At 48.6% G+C, this 25,376-nt stretch overlaps 1 protein-coding gene across 1 annotated transcript; it reads left to right on the top strand.

Annotated features, from left to right (window-relative positions):
• Positions 1-790: 790 nt before the first annotated feature.
• ERO1A (endoplasmic reticulum oxidoreductase 1 alpha) lies at positions 791-25,337 on the top strand. Its single transcript, XM_075503950.1, has 16 exons — positions 791-1,114; positions 8,140-8,259; positions 9,882-9,965; positions 11,962-12,000; positions 12,483-12,559; positions 12,651-12,724; positions 13,202-13,322; positions 14,068-14,105; positions 15,348-15,359; positions 16,522-16,548; positions 16,719-16,811; positions 18,747-18,993; positions 19,729-19,798; positions 20,164-20,250; positions 20,826-20,959; positions 22,635-25,337. The coding sequence occupies exons 1-16, from the start codon at positions 1,004-1,006 to the stop codon at positions 22,693-22,695; spliced, it is 1,395 nt and encodes a 464-aa protein (XP_075360065.1). The 5' UTR covers positions 791-1,003; the 3' UTR covers positions 22,696-25,337.
• Positions 25,338-25,376: the final 39 nt, after the last annotated feature.

Raw genomic sequence — 25,376 nt, forward strand, 5'->3', positions numbered from 1 at the left:
AGTACGTGCCAGTATTTATCTATATGTGTGTATACGTGTGCATACGGGCGTCCCGCGGTGCCTGGCAGCAGTAACGGCCAGGGCGAGCCTCCTCAGCAGCCCCCCACGGCTCCTCTCCTCAGCCACTATGCCAGGGTTTCCTGTCAGAGGCGGCTCCCCCCGGGTTTAGGCCGTTCGGGAGCTTTGAAGATGTCAAGGAAAAAGACAAATCATTAGATTATTTACAGCCGAATTATAAATTCCATTAACTGAATTGGCAAAGGTTTGTTTTCAGTGCTGACTGATACGAGTTTATGGATTAAGGAGCGACCGCGGCCCGTGGGCACGGGAGAACCCGGACGTGCCCCTTGTGCAGCCAGAGCCGGGACAAAAGGCCCGTGGGTCTGTGAGGACGCGGGGCTGAGCGAAGGCTGTGGGCCATTCCCCGTGTGTGCCCCCGCTCCACACACCCTCGCCCTCCTGCTCGGAGGGCGGGCAGGCACCCCATCACCAGCACGTCCCCCGGAGCAGGGCCAGCTGCCGCCCCTCGCTCCGTGCGGGCCGGGGAACACCCAGGGCACTGCCGGGAGAAGATCGGCCCGGGCCACATCTCTCCTTCGGGACGCCGGGCTGCTTTCTGCGCTGGCACAGGAGGCAGAACAGCAGTGCCGGGCCGCTGGAGAGGGGCCCTGGCTCTTGCTGACGATCAGGGCCACCTTTGCGGACGTGGGTCCCCCGCCGCGGGCTGGCTCTCGCCCGTCTCCCGGCAGGGCCACCCCGTCCCGGTACGAGTGAGTCACCGCGGCCGAGAAGTTGGGCAACTTCCCCGGGCCACCTCCCCGCTGCCCAGCGAGGACCCGGACGCCCTTCCGCAGCGGGCAGCCCCGCGGGCCGGGCCGGGCCGGGCCCGGCCAGGCTGCGTGCGGCGCGGCGCGTAGCCGGCGGCGGCCGCGCCCCCGGCGAGGGGCGGTGCGCGGCGCGGCGCGGCTGCTTTAGCCGGCGGCGGCGGTGCTGGCGCGGCGAGATGGCGGCGGACAGTGGGTTGCTGCTGCGGGCGCTGGGACTCGCCGTCCTGCTACTGCCGGTGGTGCCCCGCGGGCCGCCCGGCGCGGCGGAGAGACGCTGCTTCTGCCAGGTGGGCTCTGCCGGGGGGACGGGACAGGGCGGGCGGCGGCGGCACTCTCTGCGTGGAACTGGGGCTCCTGCCCTCGGGGCGGGCACGGGGGGTGCGGACCCTCCCGTGAGCATCGCTGGGTGCAGGTGCCTCAGTGCCTCGGCTCCTCTCCGAGCATCGGAAAGCCTAGAGGAAAGGGACTCGGAGGTTGACTTCTGCCCGCCGAGGAGCCCCGTGCCCTCTTCTTTGCCTTCTTAACTGTATTCTCTCCCTGCCCCTTGCAGGAAAGGTGAGCGTGTCAGCTAGGGGAGCAGTTCTTCCCTAACCACCCAAGTGCCTCTCGTCGGATGTTTCAGGGATGTGTGTTACTATAATGTCTGGGAGCTGCCTCATCCCCTCCCCTGCAGGTCTGCCTTGCTGTTCCTCCCGACTCCGCTCTCCAGGAGAGAGCGTGGCTGCAGCAGGTGTGCCTGCTACCCTACCCTGCCGTGCCCAGGGGTGAGCTGGGCTGCCCCGCTCGTTACAGCTCTTCCAGGGTTAATTCCCCTTGCTGATACACCAGGTGTATTACCTGTGGCACTCGGTGCACCTTCTGTTGATGTACAGCAATGAGAGAACTGAGTATAGTCGACCAAGAGATCAGACCACGTAGCTGGGTTTGGGGAATGGTCGCTATGCAGATTCCTTTTGACTTAGCTTTGCACAAGCACATTTGCAAGATCGAGGAATGAAGATGGTAGAATGTATTTAGTGCTTTATTTTTGTTGCCTTTTAAAAAAAGGAAGCTATTGTAGAACCCCCTCTTGCTGTATTAAAAATCCAGTGCTTAATTGTGAGTCAGAAATTGAAGGTGGAGAAAGAAAACAAGTGCAATTGTGCACTTGGCTTTGCCTTCTGGGTGGCTCTTGACAGTTTCATGTGGAAATGGTAAATACAAGCTAGGCTGATAAAGAACTGAAAATCACCCAGTTCGATTCTCTATCTCTATAGGGTTTTTGCTTGTACGCTTCCTGTTCAACAGTGCAATTTGTCTCCTAAGGATCGAGGTCTGAGTCAGGAGTGTGGTATGGGATAAAAAGCCCTAACCACTAAAGGAACTGGCATTCTGGCATAGTAATGGCTTGCAGGCTTTTTTCCTTGGGTAGGAGGAACTGGCATTGTACTTTGTACACTCTTGGTTTGTTGCAATGTGCTTCTTGTTTATGGAGTAGCGTATGCTTTGGTTTAGTTTTCAGTAAAAGTGTTCAGGTTCAAGATTTTTCCAGACTTTATTGCCTTTGGGAAAGCCCTGTGTTACGTAGGGCAGCGTTTCTTAGCCTTACTAACCACTTAACCTTTTAAAAACACACCCGAGGCCTGCCTCATCTTTTTGTAAAAAATAATCTGCTGATCATCTTGTGCAGAACTGGTCTGGTGGTTTTTATTTACCGCCAAATAAAATATAGGGCAAGCCTTAAATGGTGTGTTTTACCCTCCTTTGCTTATATACTTCAAGTATATATAGGCCTGGGTATAGCTTTTGGTTTCTTCCTGTGAACCATCTCTTGTTGTCTCATGGCCTTGTCAGATGAATAAACCTTGACGTAGGGAGCTTTGACTTGTCCATCAGCCCATGTTGGGACAGTTGACAAGGGCCGCTCTTGAGAGCGCTTGCTGTAGCAGTATTTCAAATGCTGACTTAAGTGGGCCATAGTTCTGGAATGGGAGTTGTGCTCTTGTCTGTCTGTACTACTAAGAGCAATGCCTCACCTGCTTTTTTTGACTGTTATTTTAGCTTTTCATTTACTTAGAGAGGTTGCTAACCAGTCCTGAAACTTTTATTAGATACATTCATCTGTTACTAAAAACACTTAAGTTTCACATACTGTTTCTGCTTCCCAATCTGTCTCATTAGCGCTGAATAACACTTCAATATTGGAGTTCCCTCGAACTTTACAGGCAGCTCGCCCCCCACCCAGCTGATCCTGTTTGCATTAATGCTTTAGTCAGCCATGAATCAGTTCTCTGTGTTCCTCGTAATTATCGCTCGTTTGCTGTTTACAGACTGATGTAGCTGCATTAAACTGATGTGCTGCAGGTGTTTGGCAGACTGGGATTTTGGCTAGGTTTCTGGTCTGGCAGAGGGCAGGTTTCCTGCGGGGCATTTCTGTGGTCAGTATGCTGTCATTAGGGGTGAGTCCGGGCACTGAGAGTTACTTCGTTGTTACCTCAACAGACTTTCAAGCCGCTCTTGTGTTCTTGTTGAATTGGTGTTCACCCAACAGCCTTTGGGGCAGGAATTCGTACCTAGCACAGTTCCTGATCTCTGTGGGGTGGCTCAGGAGGTAGCTTCCAAGTGCAGAGCAGCTGCAGATCCTTCTTGGTTAGCAGATCCTTGGAGGTGCCATCAGACAGCACTTCAGCCTTTGCGGTTTAAGCCCATCCTGAGGCTCTCCATGTGAGCTTTGCTTCTGTGTGAGCTCCGGAAGCCCCAGTCCTTGTTTTCTGGGCAAAAGATAGGGGGAGAAAGCACCTGGGCTGGCATATACTGCTTCCAGGGCAGATGGTGGGCATGACTGTCCTCACCTGGCTGCCAGCTACTTGCTCCAAGTGCGCTGGCAAGGATGAAGGGGAGACCTAACTGGACTGAGTGCCGCAGGCAGAGCCACAAATCACTTGCGCAGGGCAACTGCAAGGAGGCTTCTGCTGGGGCAGCAGGGAAAGCATTGGCTTGCCATGAGCCTAGGACTGCTGTGGCTTGTCTACAAGAGCAGGCAGCTGCCAGTGAAGTTGGTACAGGCTAAAAGCAACTCCTCTGCCACTGTAGTATTCCCTTCCCTGTGCCCTATTGTAGCTGCAAGTGGGAGATGCAGAGAAGAGTTTGCCTTCTTTCCTGCCCAGCTGTGCAGTAGATGGTGGTGTATGAGTCTGGGACAGAGCCCATAGCAAGAGAAGAAAGCCCTAAATCCACTGCCCAGGGAGCATTTCTGTGACACTGGGGGAAGTAGAAGGAGGTGGGGGGAGACAGACCAGCAGTGGAGGGCAGAGCAGACTGACAGGAGCCTGGGATGGAGGTAAAGGAAGTTGAAGCCAAGGCCAAACTCAAGGATTATGCAGAGTCCACGTGTGGTGGTGTTTCAACACGTGTTATGTGCACGAGGCGGGTACATCAGTGTGAAGGGATGGAGAGCGGCTATTGCAGAGGACCAGCCGAACGCCTTCTTCAGTGCTTGCTCAGCAGCCGGAGCCACTTGTGTCGCGTCTGTTCCGTCGGCTCCGTTGCATCTCTTCCCACCGGGCCAACCCAGCCCTGCCTGTCGGTCTCATGCCAGGCTCTCACACCCCTGCTGGGTGGAGCGCAGCCCATCGCTGCCGCTCAGCTCAGTGGTTCACAGATGCCGGCAAGCACATAGCACGTGTTTGGGACTGGATCAATTTATGTTTCATCTTAAACAACAACTGTTCTAATTACTACAGGCTGAAGATGTAGATAAATATTTTGGGGAGGTGGGGGGAAAGTGTTTTAAGGCACCACCCATTGCAGGGCATGTTTGACGCATGCTGTAGCTCAACTGCTCTGACAGCAGGAATTGAAGTCCAAAACAAGTGAGTCTCTGGCTGTGTACAGGGCTGAAAGAAACAGGCTCTGGGGTGGCAGGCGGTCATGGAGCAAGAGGGAACTTCTGGGACGAAGACCATGCCCTGCCAAGTGATCTGATACTGCCCGCTTCCCCGTGTCTTAAAGCGAGTCCATGCTGTTTGGTGGTAGCATCACTGGGGCTTTCGTCTTGGTCTCTGAGGAGACTTGGCTCTTGATGCTGTCTTCTGTGCTCCTTTGGTTGTGAACTGTGGTAGGTTGGGCACATACAGGTGGCGTCACCAGGCCTGGCTGAGCTTTTTTTTCTCAGCAGCCTGGTGGCTTAGGAGGCAGAGCAGGAAGGTAAGCAGGCCAGCGATACCTTATTAGCCATGTGCAGGCTAGGGAAATTACCCATTTCTGCACAGTCTGACTGAAATCCTTGGAGGAAGAAGGAGTTTTCCCTCTGACTTGAGCAGAGCTCAAGTTTTCCCCAGCGCTTCCCCTTTGCCTGTGCTGCTCTCACAGACAGGTTCCTGGTGGCATTGCGGCTGATCTCCCCACCGCTGTTTTTCTAAACCAAACAGCGGATATTTGGAGATCTCCAAAGCATGGCCCCCATCTACTCCTGAGTATTGTAGGAGCACCTGCAGTGCTTCACCCTGGATTATTTTCAGGATGATGTTTTGCCAGGTTGGTTCTGGCTTGAATTGGTCGCTAGACATAGCGAAGACAGGTCTGGTGTGAGTGGTGCGTGCCGTTTCAGTTGAGGGCTGGCTGGGTGCTCCGATGTTACCTCTTACAGGAATGTCATTCCTTGGAGTGATATGTTTGTCTAGCGTGGGTACAGAGAGCAGATGAAGATTATCCACAAATCTTTTTGTAGGCCACTTTTAGACCGAATCTATAAGCTGCCTGCCTCAAAGGATGCCAGGTTTCCAAGAAATAAAAAATGTGGTTGGCTGGTTTTTTGTTGTGGTTTGTTGTTGTTGGTTTTTTTTTTTTTTAATTTTGAAACAGCTTTAAATTGTGTAACTGGATTAGCAAATCGCTGCTGTCTTTTACAGGGGTGATTCAGGCTAGTGGAAAGCTTAATTGCTATGCTGTTAATCTTTGTTACCATGCAAAATGCATGAGGCATTATGGTACCTGTGTGAGGATGAGGCGGTGGGCTTCAGTGTGAACCCAAGAAACAGAAGTGAGCCTCCAAATAAGATGTCTTAACAAAAACTATTTGCTCAAGTGGAGTAGGGCATTCTGACACTCTCTAATAGATTTCCCTTCACTCCCCCTTAGATCAGTGTGGCTGAGTCCAAAATATCAAAAGCCTTTTGAAAAAAGCTGTTTCCAAAATACTAATTCCTGCTATGCAGCAGTCTGGATCTAGAGCCTGGATTCCTTCCTCCTCTGTCCAGGGTGGCAGGAGGAAGCTTGCACTTGCCTTGAAGGTGCTCTGTGCATAATCCAGGCTATTTTTCTCCCCCCTTCCCCGTTTCATGTGACTATGTGCTCTGAGGGCAAGTGCTCCATTTCTGCCTTCCTTCTCGGAAGGAGGGCAAGGACCTTAATTTCCACCATAGTAATTATAATGGTTTTATTTAAGTTGATGTGTAGGTCTTGCTGAATTATCTGAATTATTCAGATAATGGCTCTCCAGAAATGCGTCAAGGCAGTTGGCTCATGTTTCTCACGTGGCTCTTTCTTTTCTCTCTGTATATACGAATATATTTTGCCCTTATTGTGAAGGTTGGAGTAGCACCTTTGCTTTGGAATCAGGGAGGCTTTTCCTTGAGGCCTGCAGGTTTTCACTCCCTTTCCTGGTTCTGACTGCCAAGATGCCTGTGACTTGGGTCATCTGCTGCCAAGATGCCTGTGACTTGGGTCATCTGCTGCCTTTCCTGCAAGAGGGGCAATACCTGCTTCTGTTCGCTGTCCCACAGTGTTCAGCAACCCTTAGGCTGGTTGAGTGCTTTAGAAGTAAGAAAAGGGGAAGCCCCTTAAATACAGTCCAGTGCCTTCTTGGGTCTCGTGCATCCCCCATCTGCCTGTTTGTCCTGGCCTCCCCTGGGGAGCTTTTATGCCACCACTAGGCAGTGTGCTCTGTCACACTTCACAGCAGCTGCCCATGCCGGTGTTTCCAGGCTTCTTCTGCTTGTCTCTGCTTCCAGCTTTCTTGTGTGCAGAGAGAAGGCAGAGATTGGACATGACCCCCTAGAACAATAGTGCGGGGTACGTTGTTTCTGTGCTGGCTGCTACCAGGATTTTGTAGGCTTTCTGGGACAGAAGTGGCAAGAGGGTTTCTTACCACAAACTGTGCAAACATCCCATTCCTTGCTTCATAAATCAACAATATTGATTTAAAACAACTGTCTGGTCTGAAAACCCTGAATTTTTCTGATATTGGGGAATGGCACCTTGCCACGTGTTGTATTGCTACATCAACATCCAGGAAAAATCCCTGGCGTGCTGTTGAGAGTGAATGAGTAGTAATACTTCATTTTGGCCAGGGTGATTTCCCCAAGTACTCATCGGGGGTGTGGGGGAAGCAAAACTACTTCTGAGTTGTGCAGCAACTTTGTCATCCAGACAGTAAACTACGTGTCAGAAAGGCGTAGCTGAATTTGTGCTACCTTTTTTTTTTTTTTCCCTTTTCTTTTTTCTTCAGGGCTTGCACACAGCTTGTTGAGTTGTTCAGGATGATGCAAGAAGTATTGGCTTTCTCCATCAGATTTAGAACAAATGTTTTCTTGCCAAATGGCTCTCTGAGGCGAGGAGAGAGACTGTTGCAGTTGCTGTGGTTCTGATTAAATCAAACAAATGGCTGCAGCACAGTTGGTTAACAACAAGGACTTTCTTTGAGTGCTGTAATCTTCGGTGGCATTATTGTTGCCTGACTGGTCCCTTATGCAAATGCCAGCTCTCACCTGTATGCCATCCTGCCAGGAGTGGCATACTGAGAAGGCTAGTCTCAAACAGGAGCCTGAGCTGGCAGTGTGTATGGCTCACAGCTGTTACAGCAGCCAATGTCCTGTGTCGTGCTGGATTTGGCCCTGACGGAAGCGTCTGTGATCCGTGTAACTGCGTCTGACGTGTGGACAAGGGCTGTGTGTTTTCTGTACGTGTATGATGCAATCTAGTCGAATGTGTGGGTCATCTCTGCTTTTTAGAGATGGAAGTGTCTGTCTGATGCCTATTACTTGGACATCATTGAATTCTAATATATCGATATGTGTTAGAGGAAAAGCGTTCCCAAATAAAACTACCTGTCCCCAAGCAACAAGTACGGGACACATCCTAAAGGATGCATCAAAAGTTCTCTGCCAATTCAGCACAGTCTGGTTTAATGTTGTTTAATTCTGGTTAAACTTAACTAGTTGACTCACTGGTAAAAGGAAAGAAAATTGTGACTTGTTTTATTATCTGCAGTATTAAAAAGTACTGGCCAAGTTGTTCATATTTGGTTGTTTGGGATTTTTTTTTTATCTGGCAGGTTACTGGTCATTTAGATGACTGCACCTGTGATGTAGAAACCATTGATGCCTTCAACAACTACAAGCTTTTTCCTAGACTGAACGAACTTCTGGAAAGTGACTATTTTAGATACTACAAGGTAATTTTCTCATACAAGAATTGTATTTATTTTGTGTGCTGCTGCTTTTTTTTTTTTAATCTTCCTTGAAGTTATCACTGATCTTTTTAAAATCAGATACTTACAGTTTAATCCTGATCTTTTAAGAATGTAGTCAGTAAGTGGGACTCCTCAGTTATCAGGAGAATCTTAATGTGGTACAATGTGCTTAGAAGATGCACGATTTTAAAGATATTTTCTTATGCATTTTTCCCTCTTAAGAACTTAAGCAGTAGACCCATTAAATGACTTCTTCTGTTGAGCTGTGGCTCAAAAATGTTGATGACCAGAGATCCACGTGGCATAATGAGAGTATTCATAGGGTCACCCCATTGGCATGGAAAGCCCGGTTTAGTTACCAGACATTCAGGTGAATTGATGTTACTGTTACATCTGACAATGCCAGACCATTGTCATTAGATGGATTCTGCCCCCATTCAGTGCGATTGCATGTATTTGACTAAATGTGAGGTTTGTTTGAGCATGTTTGGGTTATGGGGCAGTATTTTCCCTGCTGCATACAGATACTGAACAGCGACTGTTGCCTGATTGTTTCCACAGACAAAACAAGTATTTACTCTTCTGTAAGAACAGTTTAAAAAGTTCCCAACTTCACAGCACTGCAAACTAGAACAGGCCCATATATAAAATTGCTGGGGTAGAGCTGCTTTTCCCTGCTCCCCCTCTCTACCAAACCCACAAAATCTTGTTAAATGTTAATTGTTTTGGAAGAATGGTACTTGATACCAACTCATAGAAGAGAAAGACTAGGACTTGTTAAAGAAGCTTCCTTTCCCCTGCCAGTGTTGGGATTTGTAACAGAAATACTAAGATTGGTCTGAATGAAGCAGGAATGGAAATGGCTGTGTGTGAAAGCACCAGAAGAAACAGCAAAGCAAGGATTAAAAGAATAACCTGTACTGATAACAAGGACATGAGTGATAGCAATCAATCTGGTAAACACCAAGGAATTATTTGTTCCCGTCAAGCCCAGAAGGCTTGCACGCCAACAAGTCCAGAACACAGATGACTTGACAGCAGAAGACCTGTGCTCTGGCCACAGGAGGGTGGCAGCCAGGCTCCAGCACATCCTCTTCCTGCTCCTCTGACAGGGAGGCAGGCTGTAGTCCTGAGATGCCCAAAACAAGGAAACAAAATCAATGGGGAGCAAACTTCCCCTAAGATTCACGGAGAATGACATGAGCAATATTCCAAGGCCAAAGATTGCCCCATAGTAACTGTTGGCTCCTAAAGGATACAAACCACCTGGCCAAAACCCAGTTTGTCATTGCTCAACAGGAGCCTCAGGATGAGATTAGGAATCGGTGGCCTTTGTGACTTGTCTTCTGTGTTACCACAAACAGTCCTGGCCAGGCTGCATGGGCACACACACCTCGTATGAGACACAAGCGAATGAGTGTGATCAACTTTAAGATAAATAACGCCATCTGTTTCCACTCTCACTGCACTCAACCTCGCACTAAGTTTTGTTAATCTGAAGTCTTGCGCTGAGGCGCTGAAGATGTGTGTTGTTAAACTGTGGGGTGGAAGGTTGGCTTGGTTGCACGGAGGAAATGTGTAATAGGATAATATGTTATTTGTAGGTAAACCTAAAGAAACCTTGTCCTTTTTGGAATGACAACAGTCACTGTGGAATAAGAGACTGTGCCGTAAAGCCCTGCCCATCTGTAAGTACCAAATCCATTCTTTTACCTCTATTCTATATTTGGCTTTTGCAGACCAAGAGGAAGAAGCGGACAAATGACTTACTCTTCTCGTTATTGTAGCTGTAGCAAAACTGTGGCTCTGACTGAGCTTTCTTAGGTGCAGTAGTACTGGTATGCATGAGAAAGGCCAAAATGCTAAATTCTGAAAGTTTAAAGAAAGGCTAGGCTTTTAATAGCTGACCCTCTGCGAATGGCCAAAAACTTGTCCTGATGCCTCTTTTATTTTGGTATTCATGAGATGGATTTTGGGCAAATCCACTGTTGTTACAAGAAGTGCCTCTCGTGTTAATTGGTAGGATGTTCACCCTGTTGGCCCATGAGCTACACTGTGATTTGCAGTTTTGGCTGACAGATTTGACTAGGCCCTTTCCAGCCCCCTCTCTTCGCATGAAATGGCTCTTTCTGAATCCTCTGTTTCTCAGTACAAAAGCAAACACTCTTGTCCCTGTATCCCGGACAAAACAGTTTTGTTAGCTGAGCTAAAAGAAGACATCTTGACTGCAGGTGTCTGCCTGAAAAGAAGGGGCTGAGAAAGTGAGTGAATCAGAACTTGGTTGCTGGGTTGATAGAGGTGGTGACAATGCCACCCAGCTTGGCTCTGTGGGTTGGCAGCCAGCACAGACCATCCTACGCTCTCATTCCTGGGTCTCTAGAGCAGTCAGTGGCTATGTTAAAGGTGCACAGGGGTATGCCATGCTGATGGTGCGATGGATGCTCTCATTGAAAGAGGACTCCTGATGCTACTTGCATGCATTTTTCCAACTCGCTGGTTTATTTTCATGTATGATTTAAAGTATGCTGCAGTGAAGCAGGTGTCTGTCCCCCTCACCTGGTAACTCTGTGGTAACCTGATGTAGTGTAGCTGTTGGCTGAAAAAATATCTAAGCTGATATGACACACTGAAAGAATCTGGTACAGGTGTGTGTGTGGGCATCAGTTGTTATATGAATTCTCAGGTATGTTAAATTCATTTGTTTTCTCAGCAGCTGCCCTACCCCTCAAACAAGTGTCCTTTGCTTCTCCTTTTGAAGTCCTCTGGTCTTCAAAATGCACCTATTATGAACCCAAAATGGAATGATGATTTTTTTTTTTCCTCAAAATAACCCTGAATTTTGTTTAAATATTTTTTTCCTTAAAAAGGATGGTTTTGGTAATGATTATGACCAGTGTGACAGAGTAATGTTACAATTACATTAGTACTAGCTAGAAGTTGTTCTTATTTTAAGAACTGACTGTGTCAGTGCTGGTTTTTTGTGGTGTTTTTTTCTTTTTTTATTTGGGTCCATTTCATTCTGAAAGCAACAAAAATAACTCTTATTAATTGCTTAATTTTTCTATTCCTATGCTGTTTGCCATCATAGTACTTGCTCCTGCAGTGTAGAAGTGGTTTTACTGCCTTCCTACTGATGGAGGAAATGGAAGTTGAAGAGAATTTAGGGCCTGATTGTCTTGCATGTACTGCTCGGGTTGTGTAGGGCTGGCAAGCCTGGCATTATGTGATGGAGTGGTAAAAGGGAAGTTTTTGAATGACGTGCATGAGGGGCTGGGAGTTGCAATATCTGAGGAGACGCCTGGGCTCCTGCCAGGAGCGCCGGCATCACCAGGAGACAGGATGCCAGACATCAGCTGACCAGAGGCAACTTCAGCTCCTCTGAAGTTTATATTGGCTTCCCCAACCTTATGCTTGGGTAAGCAAAACATAACCTGACATAGCAGCCGTGGAAGGCTGCTCGACCTTTGGAGGAGTCTTGCAAAAAATCAAAATTAAACACCAGGAATATTGCTTAACCTTAGTCTGTGGAGGAGCCAGAAATTGGATGTATTGAAAGCTAAGCTGAATGCTTTGATTACCTTCTAACTTCTAGAAACTGTGTTAACCTTCCTAATCTTTCTCAAAGATTAGGCTGAAAGGCCTCATCAGCCCCACATGTAGCACATGCTCAATTTTGTCTTTCAGGATGAAGTTCCCGGTGGAATCAGATCTGGAAGTTACAAGGTAGGTGTGCCTGTGTGCACAAAATGATGCAGCTTATAGGACCAGTTGTGCGTCACTGCAGCTGATAAAAGCTGCCTTAATCAGATGGGCAGTATTTGTCGGGATGTACTTCGTGGCTAAATTTTTACCCTCTTCAAGTGTTTGGCATGCTATAGAGCCTTTGAGGTGGCTGTCCTGAAGTCAGGTATTCCCCTCCACTGACGTAGAGCAGTCTAGGAGACTTCTCCAAGAGCAGGTATCATCAGGCACAAAATGCTCCTATGGCAGTGCCAGAGGCTGCTCTGAGTCCCTGCAACAATCATCACAATTGCATAAGAAGCTTCTGAATATCTACAGACATCTTGTGGAAATACAGGGTGGGATGAATCATAAAAGTGTTTCTGATGCTTAAACTGATTAGTGCATTAAAGGCAGAATTTTAACAGCAGAAAAACCACTTTTTAAATCCCCCTGTCTCTCCACCCCTTTGCTTTTCAACCCAGTATTCGGAAGAAGCCAATAACCTTGCTGAAGAATGTGAAGAAGCCAAGAGACTTGGAGCTGTTGATGGCTCTTTGAGGTTTGACTTCTTTTTCCACAATTCTTACTTGTCTTGAAGAGAATTTAGTATCCATGTTCTTTCTGATAGTCTTTTTTCACTTTCTTTGCAGCAAGGAAGCCCAGCAGGCAGTGCTTCAGTGGACACAGCACGATGACTCTTCAGACAGCTTCTGCGAAGCTGATGGTATAGGGACCTGTTTGATCTGACGAGTCTTGTAATGGGATTTTAAGTACCTCTGCAGAACTTCCAGGCCAATATGTAATATTTCAGCAAGCCTGGAACGTATATAGGATTTCTTCTCTTTTCCACCCCCTCGCCCTCAGTATTTTGAAAATAACATGATGCAAATATTTCTGACAAAGCTTCATTGCTGGTCAGGGTCTTGCTGTGTTTAGGAAGTTAGCAGTTTGGATGGAGCGTGCTCAGAGTTTGCTTTGCCATCAGTGGCCTTGCGCTCCAATAGCTCTGAAGGCCAGAGAGCTTTGCCTGCTGCAATGGGTTGATGCGTAGCAAATATTATGCACCTGCCTCTCTGGAGAGGGATGAGCTGGTCTCTGCTGGCAAGACTGTTCAGTATGCAAAGGGGTGGCTAGACCAGCCTTGGAAGATGTCATTTTCCTTCAGAAGCTTTTGTCACTGACCTAGCACTCTGCTTTGCAGACATCTATTCTCCTGATGCGGAGTACGTGGATTTACTCCTGAATCCCGAACGCTACACTGGCTACAAAGGACCGGATGCCTGGAAAATTTGGAACAGTATTTACGAAGAAAACTGCTTCAAGTAGGTGCTTTGGGAGACAGGTTCCACAAGCCTGCAGGCACTGATTTTTGCAGAGGGGCTGCATGTGCTTTAACTGCTCCATTAATCCCCATCCTCCTATCTTTGCAGCAATGTTTGTGCAGTGCGGGCTGTCAGAGGAGGGGACAGCCATGTGGCTATCCCGTGAGCCCCCCTTGGCTCTTCTTTGGATCACAGCTTGCCCTGGTGCAGGCTCCCGGTGCAAGCACTGCGGTGTGGCGAGACAGCAGCCTGGCAGGGTGTGCACGTCTCTTGTGTGACGTGGTCCTGGGCACACGGTCCTGTCCTCCCTGGCCATTGCAGGGAGCTCTCTCCCCAGTCTGTCTGCCAGTTTGAACTCTGCTGTGCGTACCTCTGGGGCTGATGCACAGTACTGGTGGGCGCTGGTCTGTAGTCCTGCCTGCTCTGATCTCCCTAGTGATTTTCTCCCCATTTGTACTAGTGTATCATGTTGCACCAAGGCTGTGGGATAATGTCCACTAGCACCTAGACACTCAAGTTTTCCTAGCTGTTCTTTCTAAAGAAAGAAAGGAAAAAAAAAAAGCCCCGTTTTGCTCTACCCGTTTCCTGTCTGAGCAAAGCTAAAGCACAGAAGGGGTTCTTAGATCTCCTTAGGCTGTTTGACTGCAGAGAAGTGACTACTTCTGCTGCGCTGTGTTTCTGCACAGCAAGGAGACAGTCGCTTATTTACATATCTTATTTAAATGAATTTTTTTTTTCCACTTAGGCCTCAGAATGTAAAAAGACCTTTGGCATCTGGTAGAGGTGAGTCATTTATTTATCTCACTAAGTGGTTTAGTAGTGTGCTGATCCTAGCTCCAGGAACAGTCAATGCTCTCTGAGCTACTTTTACTGGATGAGAAATATGTTGTAGCTCTTGATGAAGTGTAGAATTTTATGGCTAACGCAAGGGAACCTGGAAGTGTGCTTTTCTAGCACCCATCATGGAGAAAGGAAGTCTGATCCTCCACTCCTGGAAGAAGTGTGAGCTTTGGAGGGACTGGGAGCAGGACTGAACCCTGAGCTCCTCCTGGGTCCCTGGTTTCTGTATTTGGCAATGCCAAACCATCTGTGATGGACTGAAATAAGAACCTGGCTGGGATCCTCTGTGGAAACCATCCAGTAAGAGAAACTCTGCCCTAGAGGCAGAGGCTAGACAGTGTAAATGAGAGTAGGGAAGGGTTTTGGAAACATAAGAGTTTCTTGCCCCAGGCTGCTAAGAGACCCCATGTCTCTGGATGCCCCATCCTGCCCAGACATCTAGAACGTCATCAGCCTCACTCCCCGTTCATTTGACCTGAACACAGTTCCAGCAGTACCTTCTGGGGTGATCTCTTGATTTTCCCTAAACCGTGTAGGTGCTTTCCCCCCTTCCCTTGACCCTTGTGCAAAGGAGTGGCACTTCAGGAGCAGCACTGGTGAAGGAAATGTACCATGTCCTTTAAAATATCAGTGCTTCCCTTGACCACCTCTGTTGTTTAGGGCAAGATCTGAATGAAATAACGCAGGTACGTTGAGGGGAGAGGAAAGGACTGCTGTTTTGCAGATGAGGAAGCAGGAAGACATGAAAATAGAGGATCTGACCTGATACCTGCGAGAGTTATTGCAAGCGACTAATAAATGGCAGGAAACAGGGATGGGGTCCTTGAGTATCCTGTCGGAGGTCATACAGGAGATCCCTGGCAGAGGTAGACACCTGTGTCCCCTGTTTGCTGGTCTCTGCTTCAGCTATGTGGTGATTTTACTTCCTTTGCAAATATTGATCCCTCCTGCATTGGTCAGGTTATTCAGTAGCATTGCTCATCTGGTGTGTTCACTGCTGCAGTTTGAGGTGATGTTTTCTGTGTTCAGAACATTTCTAAACCTCCTTGGAGAGGCTTGCTCTCTTGTCAGAGCAGATTAACAGAGCAATCTTAATGCTTGTGCTTTGGAGTTTAATTTTGGTCATGTGTAATTTTTATCTTCTCTTTTCTCTCCCTGTACCACTCATGCTCTTTTTTTCATCAGGAGACGATGGAGGTGAGTGGCACTCTGTTTTTACTGATAACAGAAACAAATGTGGCGTCTTTATCATGCTGTCATGAGCTCTCCCATTCCATAATGCACCTGGTTAGCAAAATTATTATTATTCTCATTATTCAGGCAAAATCAGAAGTTGTCTTGAAATTCTGCTGTGTTCAGGACCCTGTGGAGAGATCCCCCTGAGCTCCCCGTCCCTGAGACCAGCCCATCCTTGTGCAGAGCCTTAAAAAGCACCAGCAGTTTTTTAAGAGTACAAGTCCCATTTGAAGGTAGTCACTGAAGTGTCGTAAGCCTTCAGGAACAGGACTTGCATTGTGCTTTTTTTCAGCGCTTGTTATTGCTGAGAAAGCAGCTCTCAGGCTGGAGCTTTGACAAGACTCATAGTCCCAGCAGCCTCTGACAGCTGGTAGGAGCTGGGTGCCCAGCTCCCTTAGGCCCTGCAGGGCTCGCATCTGCGAAGGCCTGTGCCCTGGAGCTGTGTGCCCCCTGCGGCACTGGGCCTGTGTATATGGCATGGCTTTGTCTCCAAATTGTCTCCAAATCCGTGTTTATGTTCTCCAGATCGCTTTCAAGCATGTAGTAGGGGGTAGTGTGAAACACTGGCTTGTGTGATTGTACATGCTTGGTTGCCCTGTTTTATTTTGTTTTTAATAAAAATACCTGTCTCCCCATCCTGGCCAGAAGAGAAAAGCGATCAGTGGTCCTTATTTCCCCTTACGCTGTGCCGTTCTGCAGCACTTCTGCACCCTCAGCCTGCGCTGAGATGGGTGGGAAAGACCACGTGCTATGTTTAGCTGGTGCCACACTGTGTTATAAAAGCATTGGTCAGAAGGGTGAGGAGGAAAACTATTTTCATGCTCTTCTGATGCTCCTTTCCCTGCTTCTGCAAACTGGAGTGGGCAGAGGTCCTGAAACTGCCTCAAACCGCCTCAGAGGTGGTTTCAGGGCATCAGGCTTGGGCAGTACCCTCCCCTCTGTGGCGGCTGCTCTCCTGTGCTGCAGAGGGGAGGGTACTGCCCTGCCTCATTTGTGTATCATCCTGTTGTGTTCTGAAAGGTGTGGCCAAAGAAGTGGCCTAAAACATGACGCAGTGTGTTAAAGCCCTCCTGCTGCTGTAGGGCATCTCAAACTGATGTGCTTGTTTTCCTTTTGTTTCCAGGGCATACGTTTTACAAGTGGCTGAAAGGTAATCCTTTTTCTAAACTTGGTTGCTCCTCCTGGGATGAATGCAAAATGGCGAGGGAGTGAGTGGGAGTTACTGGCCACGCTCAAGTGGGATTAGATTTCTGTCTGACAGCCAGGAGAGGAAAATACAACGTATGCTTTCAGTATCTTAAAGTGCCCGTTTCTTTTCAGGTGTCTGTGTAGAGAAACGAGCTTTCTACAGACTCATTTCTGGTCTCCATGCAAGCATCAACATCCATTTGAGCGCCAGGTACCTTTTACAAGGTAAATGCTACTTTCTGCCTTAGCTCTCCTGCGTCAGTCCTAAATGGACACTTCTGTGGCTCTGCTAAATGCTAGCTGGAGCCCGTTCCAGCAGGGTTCAGACCTACTTCTGTGCTCTTCTCTTCCCTCCCTCAGCACACAGGTTGTGTAACAGAATCAGGAATGCAGTTACCACGTGCCTTCAGGTCTGAAAATGGCTGGACTGTGCTATGTACCAAGACTTCCAGCACGTATTCCTTCTATTCTTCCTCCAAGGTTATTTTGGAGTGGGTTTCTAACTGCGTATCAAGGCTGGCCTTTCCTAGCCTGTCTTTATGACGGTCAGTTTAGCAATAGTCTCACCTAGACTGTGAAATGCTTGGCTGGGCTTTCCCAAGAGCCTTGATCCGTTTCCATATGCCATTTCCACTTCCTTTGCGTGCCTTTGTCCATAAGTAGCTATCTGAAGAATCTAAATTTCAGCGCTGGGGTTGAAAGTCTAGGGTGATGGGAAAACATGATTTGTGTCTCTCACGTGGCCAAGGGCTGTGGCACGCTGCTCATGCAGCGTGGGGTGCAGGTTCTGACTGACTTCCCGAAGGATTTAGTCATGGCAGTTTAGAGCAGTACCTGTGGACCAAGCCTACCACCTTTATTCTGCTAAAGCTTACAAAAATCAAGTACAGATTTAGAGATAGCTGTTGGAATTTGGATAAGTAATTTAGATTTAACTAAGTAATTATACTTAAGTCTCTGCAGCCCACATAGGCCTCACCTTGATGTGAGTTAGACTGTGTTAGAGCTGGGAGGTAGAATAACAAGAGAAACATCAAAGGCAAGCGACGAGTTGGGACTGTGGAGAGGATTAGGAAAATAAGGTTGGCTACAGGCAGCCAAGTATGTGTCTGTGCTTGGCTTGTGTAGAAAGGGGTGGCTTCTCTTGGTGAAAGGCTACAGAAGATGATCTCTGCTCTGCGGAGGTGTTCCTTGCCTCAGCTTGGGTCCATGCAGGGATTCCCATCTGCAGGTGCCATCATCACTTTGTAGAGAGCCTGCCTCAGCTTGGAGTTGGGAAGGAGTCCTTTCCTCCTGGGCTGGTTATCCATTGGTGATTTAGAAGATAAAATTTCTCCCCTTTTTTTTTTTTTTTTTTAATACATCAGCTTGATACGACTGTGTTGTATCTTCCACTACATACTTTATCTAATCTTAAGTACATGATAGGATGAGAAAACAGAAATATTCTTTGTGAAACCTGTGGGCTTGTTGATGGAAAAGAGAGGCCAGTCTCCTCTGATCCTTGGCTGCTTTTGTTCTCTTGCATTTCCACAATAGAAGGAATTCTCTTAAGGTCTCCCTGTTCATTAGGGAGTCTCCCAACCTCTGGCCCCCACGCTGCTTCCCAGTGCAATGTGATCAGGAGGCCTGCACAGTCTGCCTCTGCAGATGCTCAGACCAAAGCAGAGACCTCTTCTGAGTTCTGCAGTAAGTCGGGGGCTTTCGTGGGCAGGAGTGAAGGCACGAAGAGACCTTCACAGCCTGTCTGATGCTTCCGTCCAGCCCTCTTCACTTGCAGACAAATGTTGAGCTATCACCAGCTTACATGGAACTGCTCTCAGAAAGGATCAGCTCACCTGATGAGAAACTCTTCAACTGATTTAACTCTGTTTAAAATGGGCAGCCTCTGTTTTTAGCTTTTGCTTGTAAGCCTGGGTCATGTTTTAAACCAACTGACAAAGGTCTGCAGGAGTTGTGCATTCGATGGGGTTTGAGTTTGGTTAAAAGCATGCCTCTCTTGACCCTGGAACAATTTGTGGCTAGTGAAAAGGCTGTGACTACTGTAAAGCTTGGATCTCCCTGGTTGGAGTTACATTTCACCATTTAGCTTGGGCTGGTGGGAGGAGTTGAACAAGAAGTATACCCATCCGCCTCCTGTCTTGTTTTTTTTGCTCTCAGATACGTGGTCAGAGAAGAAATGGGGCCCCAACGTTACAGAGTTCCAGCAGAGATTTGATGAAGTCATCACCAGAGGGGAAGGTCCCAGAAGACTCAAGAACCTGTATTTTCTCTACCTGATAGAGCTGCGGGCCCTATCCAAAGTGCTGCCGTTCTTTGAGCGCCCAGGTTTCCAGCTGTACACAGGGAATAAAAGTCACGATGTGGAAATGAAAAACTTATTGCTGGAAATTCTCCATCTGGCCAAGTAATTACATTCGGTACCTGGGGAGAATGGCTCTTTGAACCCTGGCATCTCTTAACCTTTCGCTTAAAGCGCCTACAAAGGCAGGTTCTGGGTTCGTTCTTGTAGTGGGATAGTGTGATTTGTGCAGTAGGGTAATATTGCTGCAAGTACATTGGTATCCGTATTCAAATTGCAAAAGAGGGTAATTAAGCCCACAGTTTACTCGTCTAGGCTGCCTTTTTGATTTAGCAGAATTGAATTTAATAACCGCCTACGTGTCAGCCCTGAAATTGGCTACCTGTTTGACTCATCTGTGGAATACCAGTCCTGGCTTTGTGTTAAATCCAAAATATGTTGGTAACAGAAGTTTGGGCTGTTGGACAGAGTTTGGAGTAAGAGGAATGGAAGATACCGGAAACAGAGGGAAATGCATGTCTTCTAATGCAATCAATGTTTGAATTTATCTTGTCACACTCCTGTGCCTTCAGTGCTTACGTCTGGTAGAAAACAGACTACAATTGCTTAGAAACCATAGAGCAATTGCTGAAAATGTCTCCAAGGTGAGATGCAAGCTAAAATGGAAAGCCTCCAAGAGATTTAAGAAACAAGCAGCTTGACTTAAAATACATCTAGAGGTGTCCAGTGTCTAACACCTATCAGTTTCATTTGCGCACCTAACCAGACACTTCTGTGGATCTGGATTTCAGCTGTACAAACAAGCTGTGGAGAGATAAAACTCTTTTCCTTCTATTTCAGGTCTTTCCCGCTGCATTTTGATGAAAACTCATTCTTTGCTGGGAATAAAAAGGAAGCTGCTAAACTAAAGGTAATTGGCCAGCCCTTCCCTTTGGGGCACTTGCTGTCTAAAGGGTATTTTCAGATGTGTGGCTGGGATAATGCTAGATCTGAAAGGGACCCCAGTACGCTCAAGGTACCGGATCAGATATTTCCAATTTATTTTGCTTTCTGAATGGTTTGGATACTCGTGGGTAACTGCAGACGGGAGGGTGTGCCTTCAGGAGAGTGGGGAGCTGCTGCTGAGGACCCCGCTTGAGGAAGCATTTCCCTGACTCAGTCCCACTGAATTCAGCCTGAAGTCCAGAATTAATACATTCTTGGATTTGGATTAATACACGGAAGAAATCCTAATTAGTGCATAACTATGATCAACTTGACTGTCTTTTCCCCTAGGAGGAATTTAGGCTACACTTTAAGAATATTTCTAAGATAATGGACTGTGTTGGCTGCTTCAAATGTCGCCTGTGGGGGAAGTTGCAGGTAAGCTTTGTCAGCAGCTGGGGACGTGTTTGGAAGCACCTCATCTGATGGGACTGGGCGCGCAGATGCGGTTCTTACATACCAGTCAGCTCCTAGACACAGGTCAGGGCTGCTCAAGCCATTACCGAGTCCAGTCAGGAGGGAGCAGTGTGCCGATTCCAGCTTGCTGGGCCTGGCAACAGCTGCCTGTTGCCTTTGCAGTTGGAAACTGGGTTAACCTGCCTCAGCTGCTCCCCGAGAGAGGGGAGAGGGTGCAGAGCCTGTGGCAAGCGAGGCAGAGGGTGCTATAAAACTGGGGGTTCGGCGAGATCTGCGCTGAATTTTACACGTGGTCAAATGTAGACAGAAAGCCTCTGTTGGGTCTCTCTGCTGTCACAGTAACGCTAAATAAAGCAGGCATCCCAGCTCCGTTCTGCTGCCTTCTCTGAGCTGGGTTAAGTGAAATCCAGGTCTTGCTCTGCTCAGATGACGGCAACAGGAATCCTTGCAAAGATGAAGGAGGGAGTAGAGTTAAACTTGTGAGTCAGGCCCTGGATGTCTCCCCGCTATTAAATGCTCTTGTTTGTCACGCACAGACGCAGGGCTTGGGCACAGCGCTGAAGATCCTCTTCTCTGAAAACCTGATAGAAGAGATACCTGAAAGCGGCCCTTCCTATGGATTCCAGCTGACAAGACAAGAAATTGTTGCCTTATTTAATGCTTTTGGAAGGTTAGTTTGAGACTTTTTCCTCTCCTTTTACCCAAGCTGCTGTGTTTTGTCCCATTTAAGCTTAAACACTCAGTTCTCATCAGCAATATCGGTGTTAACTCCTGCTCTGATCGTACTGTCTCGTACAGAAGCTCTCCAGTATCCGATGATGTTAATATGGAGTGCTACAGTTGGAACAATTTAAAACAACTTCTTTACACTCTACATTTCTGTAAGGAATTCAAGGAAGCATTTGTTTTAAGAGACAAAGAATTTGGTGATTTTTAAGACACTGTGTGACACTGTCCTTGGAGCACATTGTCCCCAGACCAGGGTGGCTGTTCTTGTTCTGTTGCTCACTTTAGAGCTCTCCTTCAGGCTTCTCGCTTCCACCAGTTCCTTCCCAGATCTGTTTGCAGTGGTTGCATTTAGCAGGAATCCATCAATCCAGCCCTTGCGGAGAGCTGGATGAGGAGTTCTTGGCAGTGAAGGAGGGTAACGAGGCCTTTAGGAGCAAGAGGAGACTGCCAGACACTCGGGTTATACAGTACCGCTTAGTGGTGTTGACAGACCTGGAGTTTCTGGCAAACAGGTTTTTCAAAGGCTTCTTTGGGCGACGTTGCTGCTGATGCTAAAGCTCAGGGGTCCTGTCCTGCTGTGTCTCACTTCAAACCTACTGATTGTACCTTCTGCAGCGTGAATGGCCAGCAATGGGCAGACCCTAATGTGCATCCATCACATTTGGAAAACCCAAAAATACTCTTTCCCCAGGGCTGTTTGTGGTGCTCCCCTCCTGAGCACGGCCGCTGCGTTCCCCTTAGGCCGGGGGAGCTGGGCTTCCTTCTGCCTTTCTAGTGCCGTGTGGACACAGCCTTTGGAAGCAGCATGCAGGAGACTCACGGACCCCCTGAATGTCCTTTTGCAGAGGAAGTGGAGGGCTGGCAGGCCAAGAGCTGCCGCCTTTCTTCCCCTTCCCCCTCTGCTGCCCGGCTCCAACTTCACCCTGGCAGTCCTCTGCTGCGTGAAAAGACCGGGGCGAGGCTCCTCTTTCTCAGACTCCGACCTCCTGTCCCACCTATCTGGATTAGAAGAGCCTTTTAAAACAGACCTCTGTCTTTTGCTTTTTGTTCCAAAGCCATTTGGGTTATTAAAAACCTCCTTAAAACAGAGGTTTGGCATGGCTGGGAAGGGCAGAGCTCTCTATGGAAGAGGTGCTCGTGGGCTGGATCCTCCAAGGCCCATCTGGCATCTTCCCTCATGCTGGTGCTCCAGGGGCAAAATGCGTTCAGCAAGAAAATGAGGTAGGCGATTCAAAAACAAACAAACAAACAAAAAAACCACCAAAGCCCTTCAGAAGAAACAAGCTGATATTGCGAGGAGACTCTGCAACCTGCCTGCATAGCTGGTAATATTATGGTCTGTCTCTTGACCTCTAGTTAATGGGTTTGTCTGATCACTGCTGAGCTCTCGGTAACATCCTGTTCCACTGTGTTTCTCAGTGTTTGCTTTAAAAAGAGTCTCTGAAATTAGTGAAGGGCCTGGTTGGAACCAGAACCTAATTTAGCTGAAATTCTAAATTCTCTCTTCGAGAGCTGCTCAAAGCTTTACTTGATAGCGGTCCCTTCCTCTTGAATTTTAAATAAGGCGTGATGCATATGTTGCTCTAATGTTTCCCTTTTGCTTTCCTTGCACACAGGATTTCAACAAGCGTTCGAGAACTGGAAAACTTCAGGAACATCTTACAAACTATGCGGTGAATTCATTGAAAAAAGAGAGACTTAAAAGTTTCACTGCTCAGCTCTTCTGGGTTGTCTAAAAATGGGCAAACACCATCATTCCATCGCACTCCCAACCACTACGTGGTGAAGACCACTTGCTGGACCTCCTGTTCCCAGCTGATTGTCTGTAACCTGCTGATGACATATTGTGTACAAGAAAAAAAAAAAACTTTTTTTTATTTGTATAAAAGTGGGGACTGTATGTCAAGTTTATTTTATATATTGGAAGATTATTCTGAACAACTTCTTTAAATATTGCTACTGTGTTGATGGATTAGACCTGTCTCTCTTTGCCTTCAGAAGCTGGAGTAGGGCAAGAACTGTGACACTGAATAAATTTGGGGAAAATTCCTTGTCCGCTCCATGATTCCCACCAGCCTGTCACTTAAGTGTCTCTACACTAACCTTCTACTGCCAAAAAAGGACTGCAAGGGATTGTACGAGCCCCCTGTGCTTCAGAACTGCTGCCCTACAACAGTGCCTTCCTCTTCCTGGTGCTATTTCCTCAGGGCAAGGGGCTGTTCCTGACGGCCTCTGCTGCACTAACATTGTAGGCTTCAGTCATTGCTTCCTTGTTGAAGGCAAGGGGAGATGAACCAAGCAGCAGCACGCTGGAGGAACCCTGCTACTTGCCGTTTGGCCAACCTTCTGCCTCCATCTTGGCTGGAACCCTGTGGGAGCAACAGCGCTGGTCCCCTGCTGCCCCGTGAGGAGTAAAAGCATGCTCAAAAAGGTGGCTCTGGGTCTTGGTCTCTTGTGGGAGGGAGAAGGTGGGTACACCACGAGGCTGAGGCGAATGCAGGGTGGGCGCAGCCCTCTTCTACCTGCTCTGCTGTCGGGAACCAGAGCTGCGGCAGAAAACGGGGCTGCAAAGCCGCTCTGCTTCCAGCCAGTGCCTGGAGGTACCCCTCCTCCTCATTTTGGGCAAGGGGAGCCAGCGTTCAGCTGTACCTCTGTACCCCACCCGACTGTCCGTGGGGCAGCAGGTGCTGCCAGGGCCCGAGTTACAGCCTGGCTCCTGCAGCAAGCGCTGGGACCCATTGGCCTTCCTGCCCCATTAAAGCGGGTTTGTCCTCTCTTGGGATCCGCTCGTCTCACGCTGGTAGCCGGGCAGGGCTAAAAAGGGAAAGGACGTACCTGCCGCAGGGCTGCTGCTCCTCGGAGGCGGCGCAGTCACTCGGTGGCTGAAGCCAAGTTGAATTTTGCCGCTCCAAGGACAAAGCAGCTGGGGAAGTAGGACAGAGAGCTGCTGCGGCAGAGCAGAGGTCAGCCCGCAGCCACTCGTCTGTCTCGGCAAAGTAAGGGGCGAGACACCCCGTCCTGCTGCCAGCCGGGTCCGGCAGGGCTAGCGCCAGCCCCGATTACACCATCCGCCTTCGCAACAGGGGCAAAGGACAGGCTCACGCGTGGGCAGCGCTGCCAGAGAACAGACACCCCTGTGCAGCGAGGGTGCAGCGAGGGGGTGCGGCGGCCCCAGCAGCCACCCTGCTTTTCACCCCGAGCCCCCCAGCACGCGCTCTGGGGGCAGGTGCTGCTGCGCAGGAAGATGCAGCGTGTGCTCCAGCTAAGCTGCTGCGATCTGCGGTGAGCTCAAGGCCACACAGATAAACCCGTGCAAGGAAATAAGGGAAGCACCGAGTTACTGAGCTGGGGTTTTCAGCTCCGTGCTGCGCTGGAGGGATGGCAGGGCCTGAGAAAGGGACAAAGCACAGCCCACACCCTGAAGCGTCTCCCCACCTGCCCTGCGAGCTGTGTGTGTGGAAGCAGAAGGCGGTGAGATGCAGAGGACGTGGTTTGAGCATGTTGTACCTCATGAGCTGGGGACAAGGAGAAGCTCTGCATCCCTCCGGGCCGCAGCCAGCCCCGAAAAACATCAGAGGATAAAGCACACTGTGAGGGCAGGGGGAAGGAATGCTGCTCTGCCCTCCCCAGCCCCAGCAAACCACAGCTGCAAAGGACCCCTCACAAAAACCACCTCTGGGTGCTCTGCACCCAACCAGATTTAAGCCTGGGAAGGGACTTGCAGGGATGCTGCAGTCACACTGGAGCGAAGCGCAGCACGCTGCTCCCTCGCAGCCACGGGCTGGCCGAGACTGAGCTGCGCCTGGTCAGGCTCAGCCCTGGGAGCCTGTCAAAAAGCAGCTTTCCCAGGGTACCAGCCACAGCTCTGCATCTCTCAGCACAGCCAACCAAGCCCCTGGCCAGGACGAGGGGGACTGCAGGACCACATCTGGAGCTGGGTGAGACCAAGAGAGAAACAGAGCCAGGCCTCCAGCAACCTAGCACAGAAACTCTTTTTTTTTTTTTTTTTATTTCAACATAGTAGTGCTTGGTTACAGTTTAGTGAAGAACAAATAGGTACATTCATTGGCCACAGCTTCCTGTTGCAGCCAGCTGCTGCCTGACTGCAAAGCCAAAACACTGTTAAACCATACCAAAAAACCAAAAAAAAAAAAAAAGAAAGTTTAATGAAAGGCAACTATGCATTAAAAAAGTCATTGTACTTCTCAGCTATAAATTACTTCAGTAAAACACGGGACTGGCCCCAGGAGGAGCGGTCAGAGTTTTGAAATTAACGGCCATCTGTACAAATGAATAAAACCCAAACACTTTGCCAGTCACTCCCGAGTACATTAGCAACAAGACTCACTGCCCCGACC

Source organism: Mycteria americana, chromosome 5 (assembly GCF_035582795.1).
Source record: "Mycteria americana isolate JAX WOST 10 ecotype Jacksonville Zoo and Gardens chromosome 5, USCA_MyAme_1.0, whole genome shotgun sequence".
NCBI lineage: Eukaryota > Metazoa > Chordata > Aves > Ciconiiformes > Ciconiidae > Mycteria > Mycteria americana.

Coding starts and splice junctions, on each gene's coding strand:
- ERO1A (XM_075503950.1), top strand. CDS start 1,004: ATGGCGGCGGACAGTGGGTTGCTGCTGCGGGCGCTGGGACTCGCCGTC. Junction 13,323..14,067: donor TACGAAGAAAACTGCTTCAA/GTAGGTGCTTTG, acceptor TTTTCCACTTAG/GCCTCAGAATGTAAAAAGAC. Junction 20,960..22,634: donor TTATTTAATGCTTTTGGAAG/GTTAGTTTGAGA, acceptor CCTTGCACACAG/GATTTCAACAAGCGTTCGAG.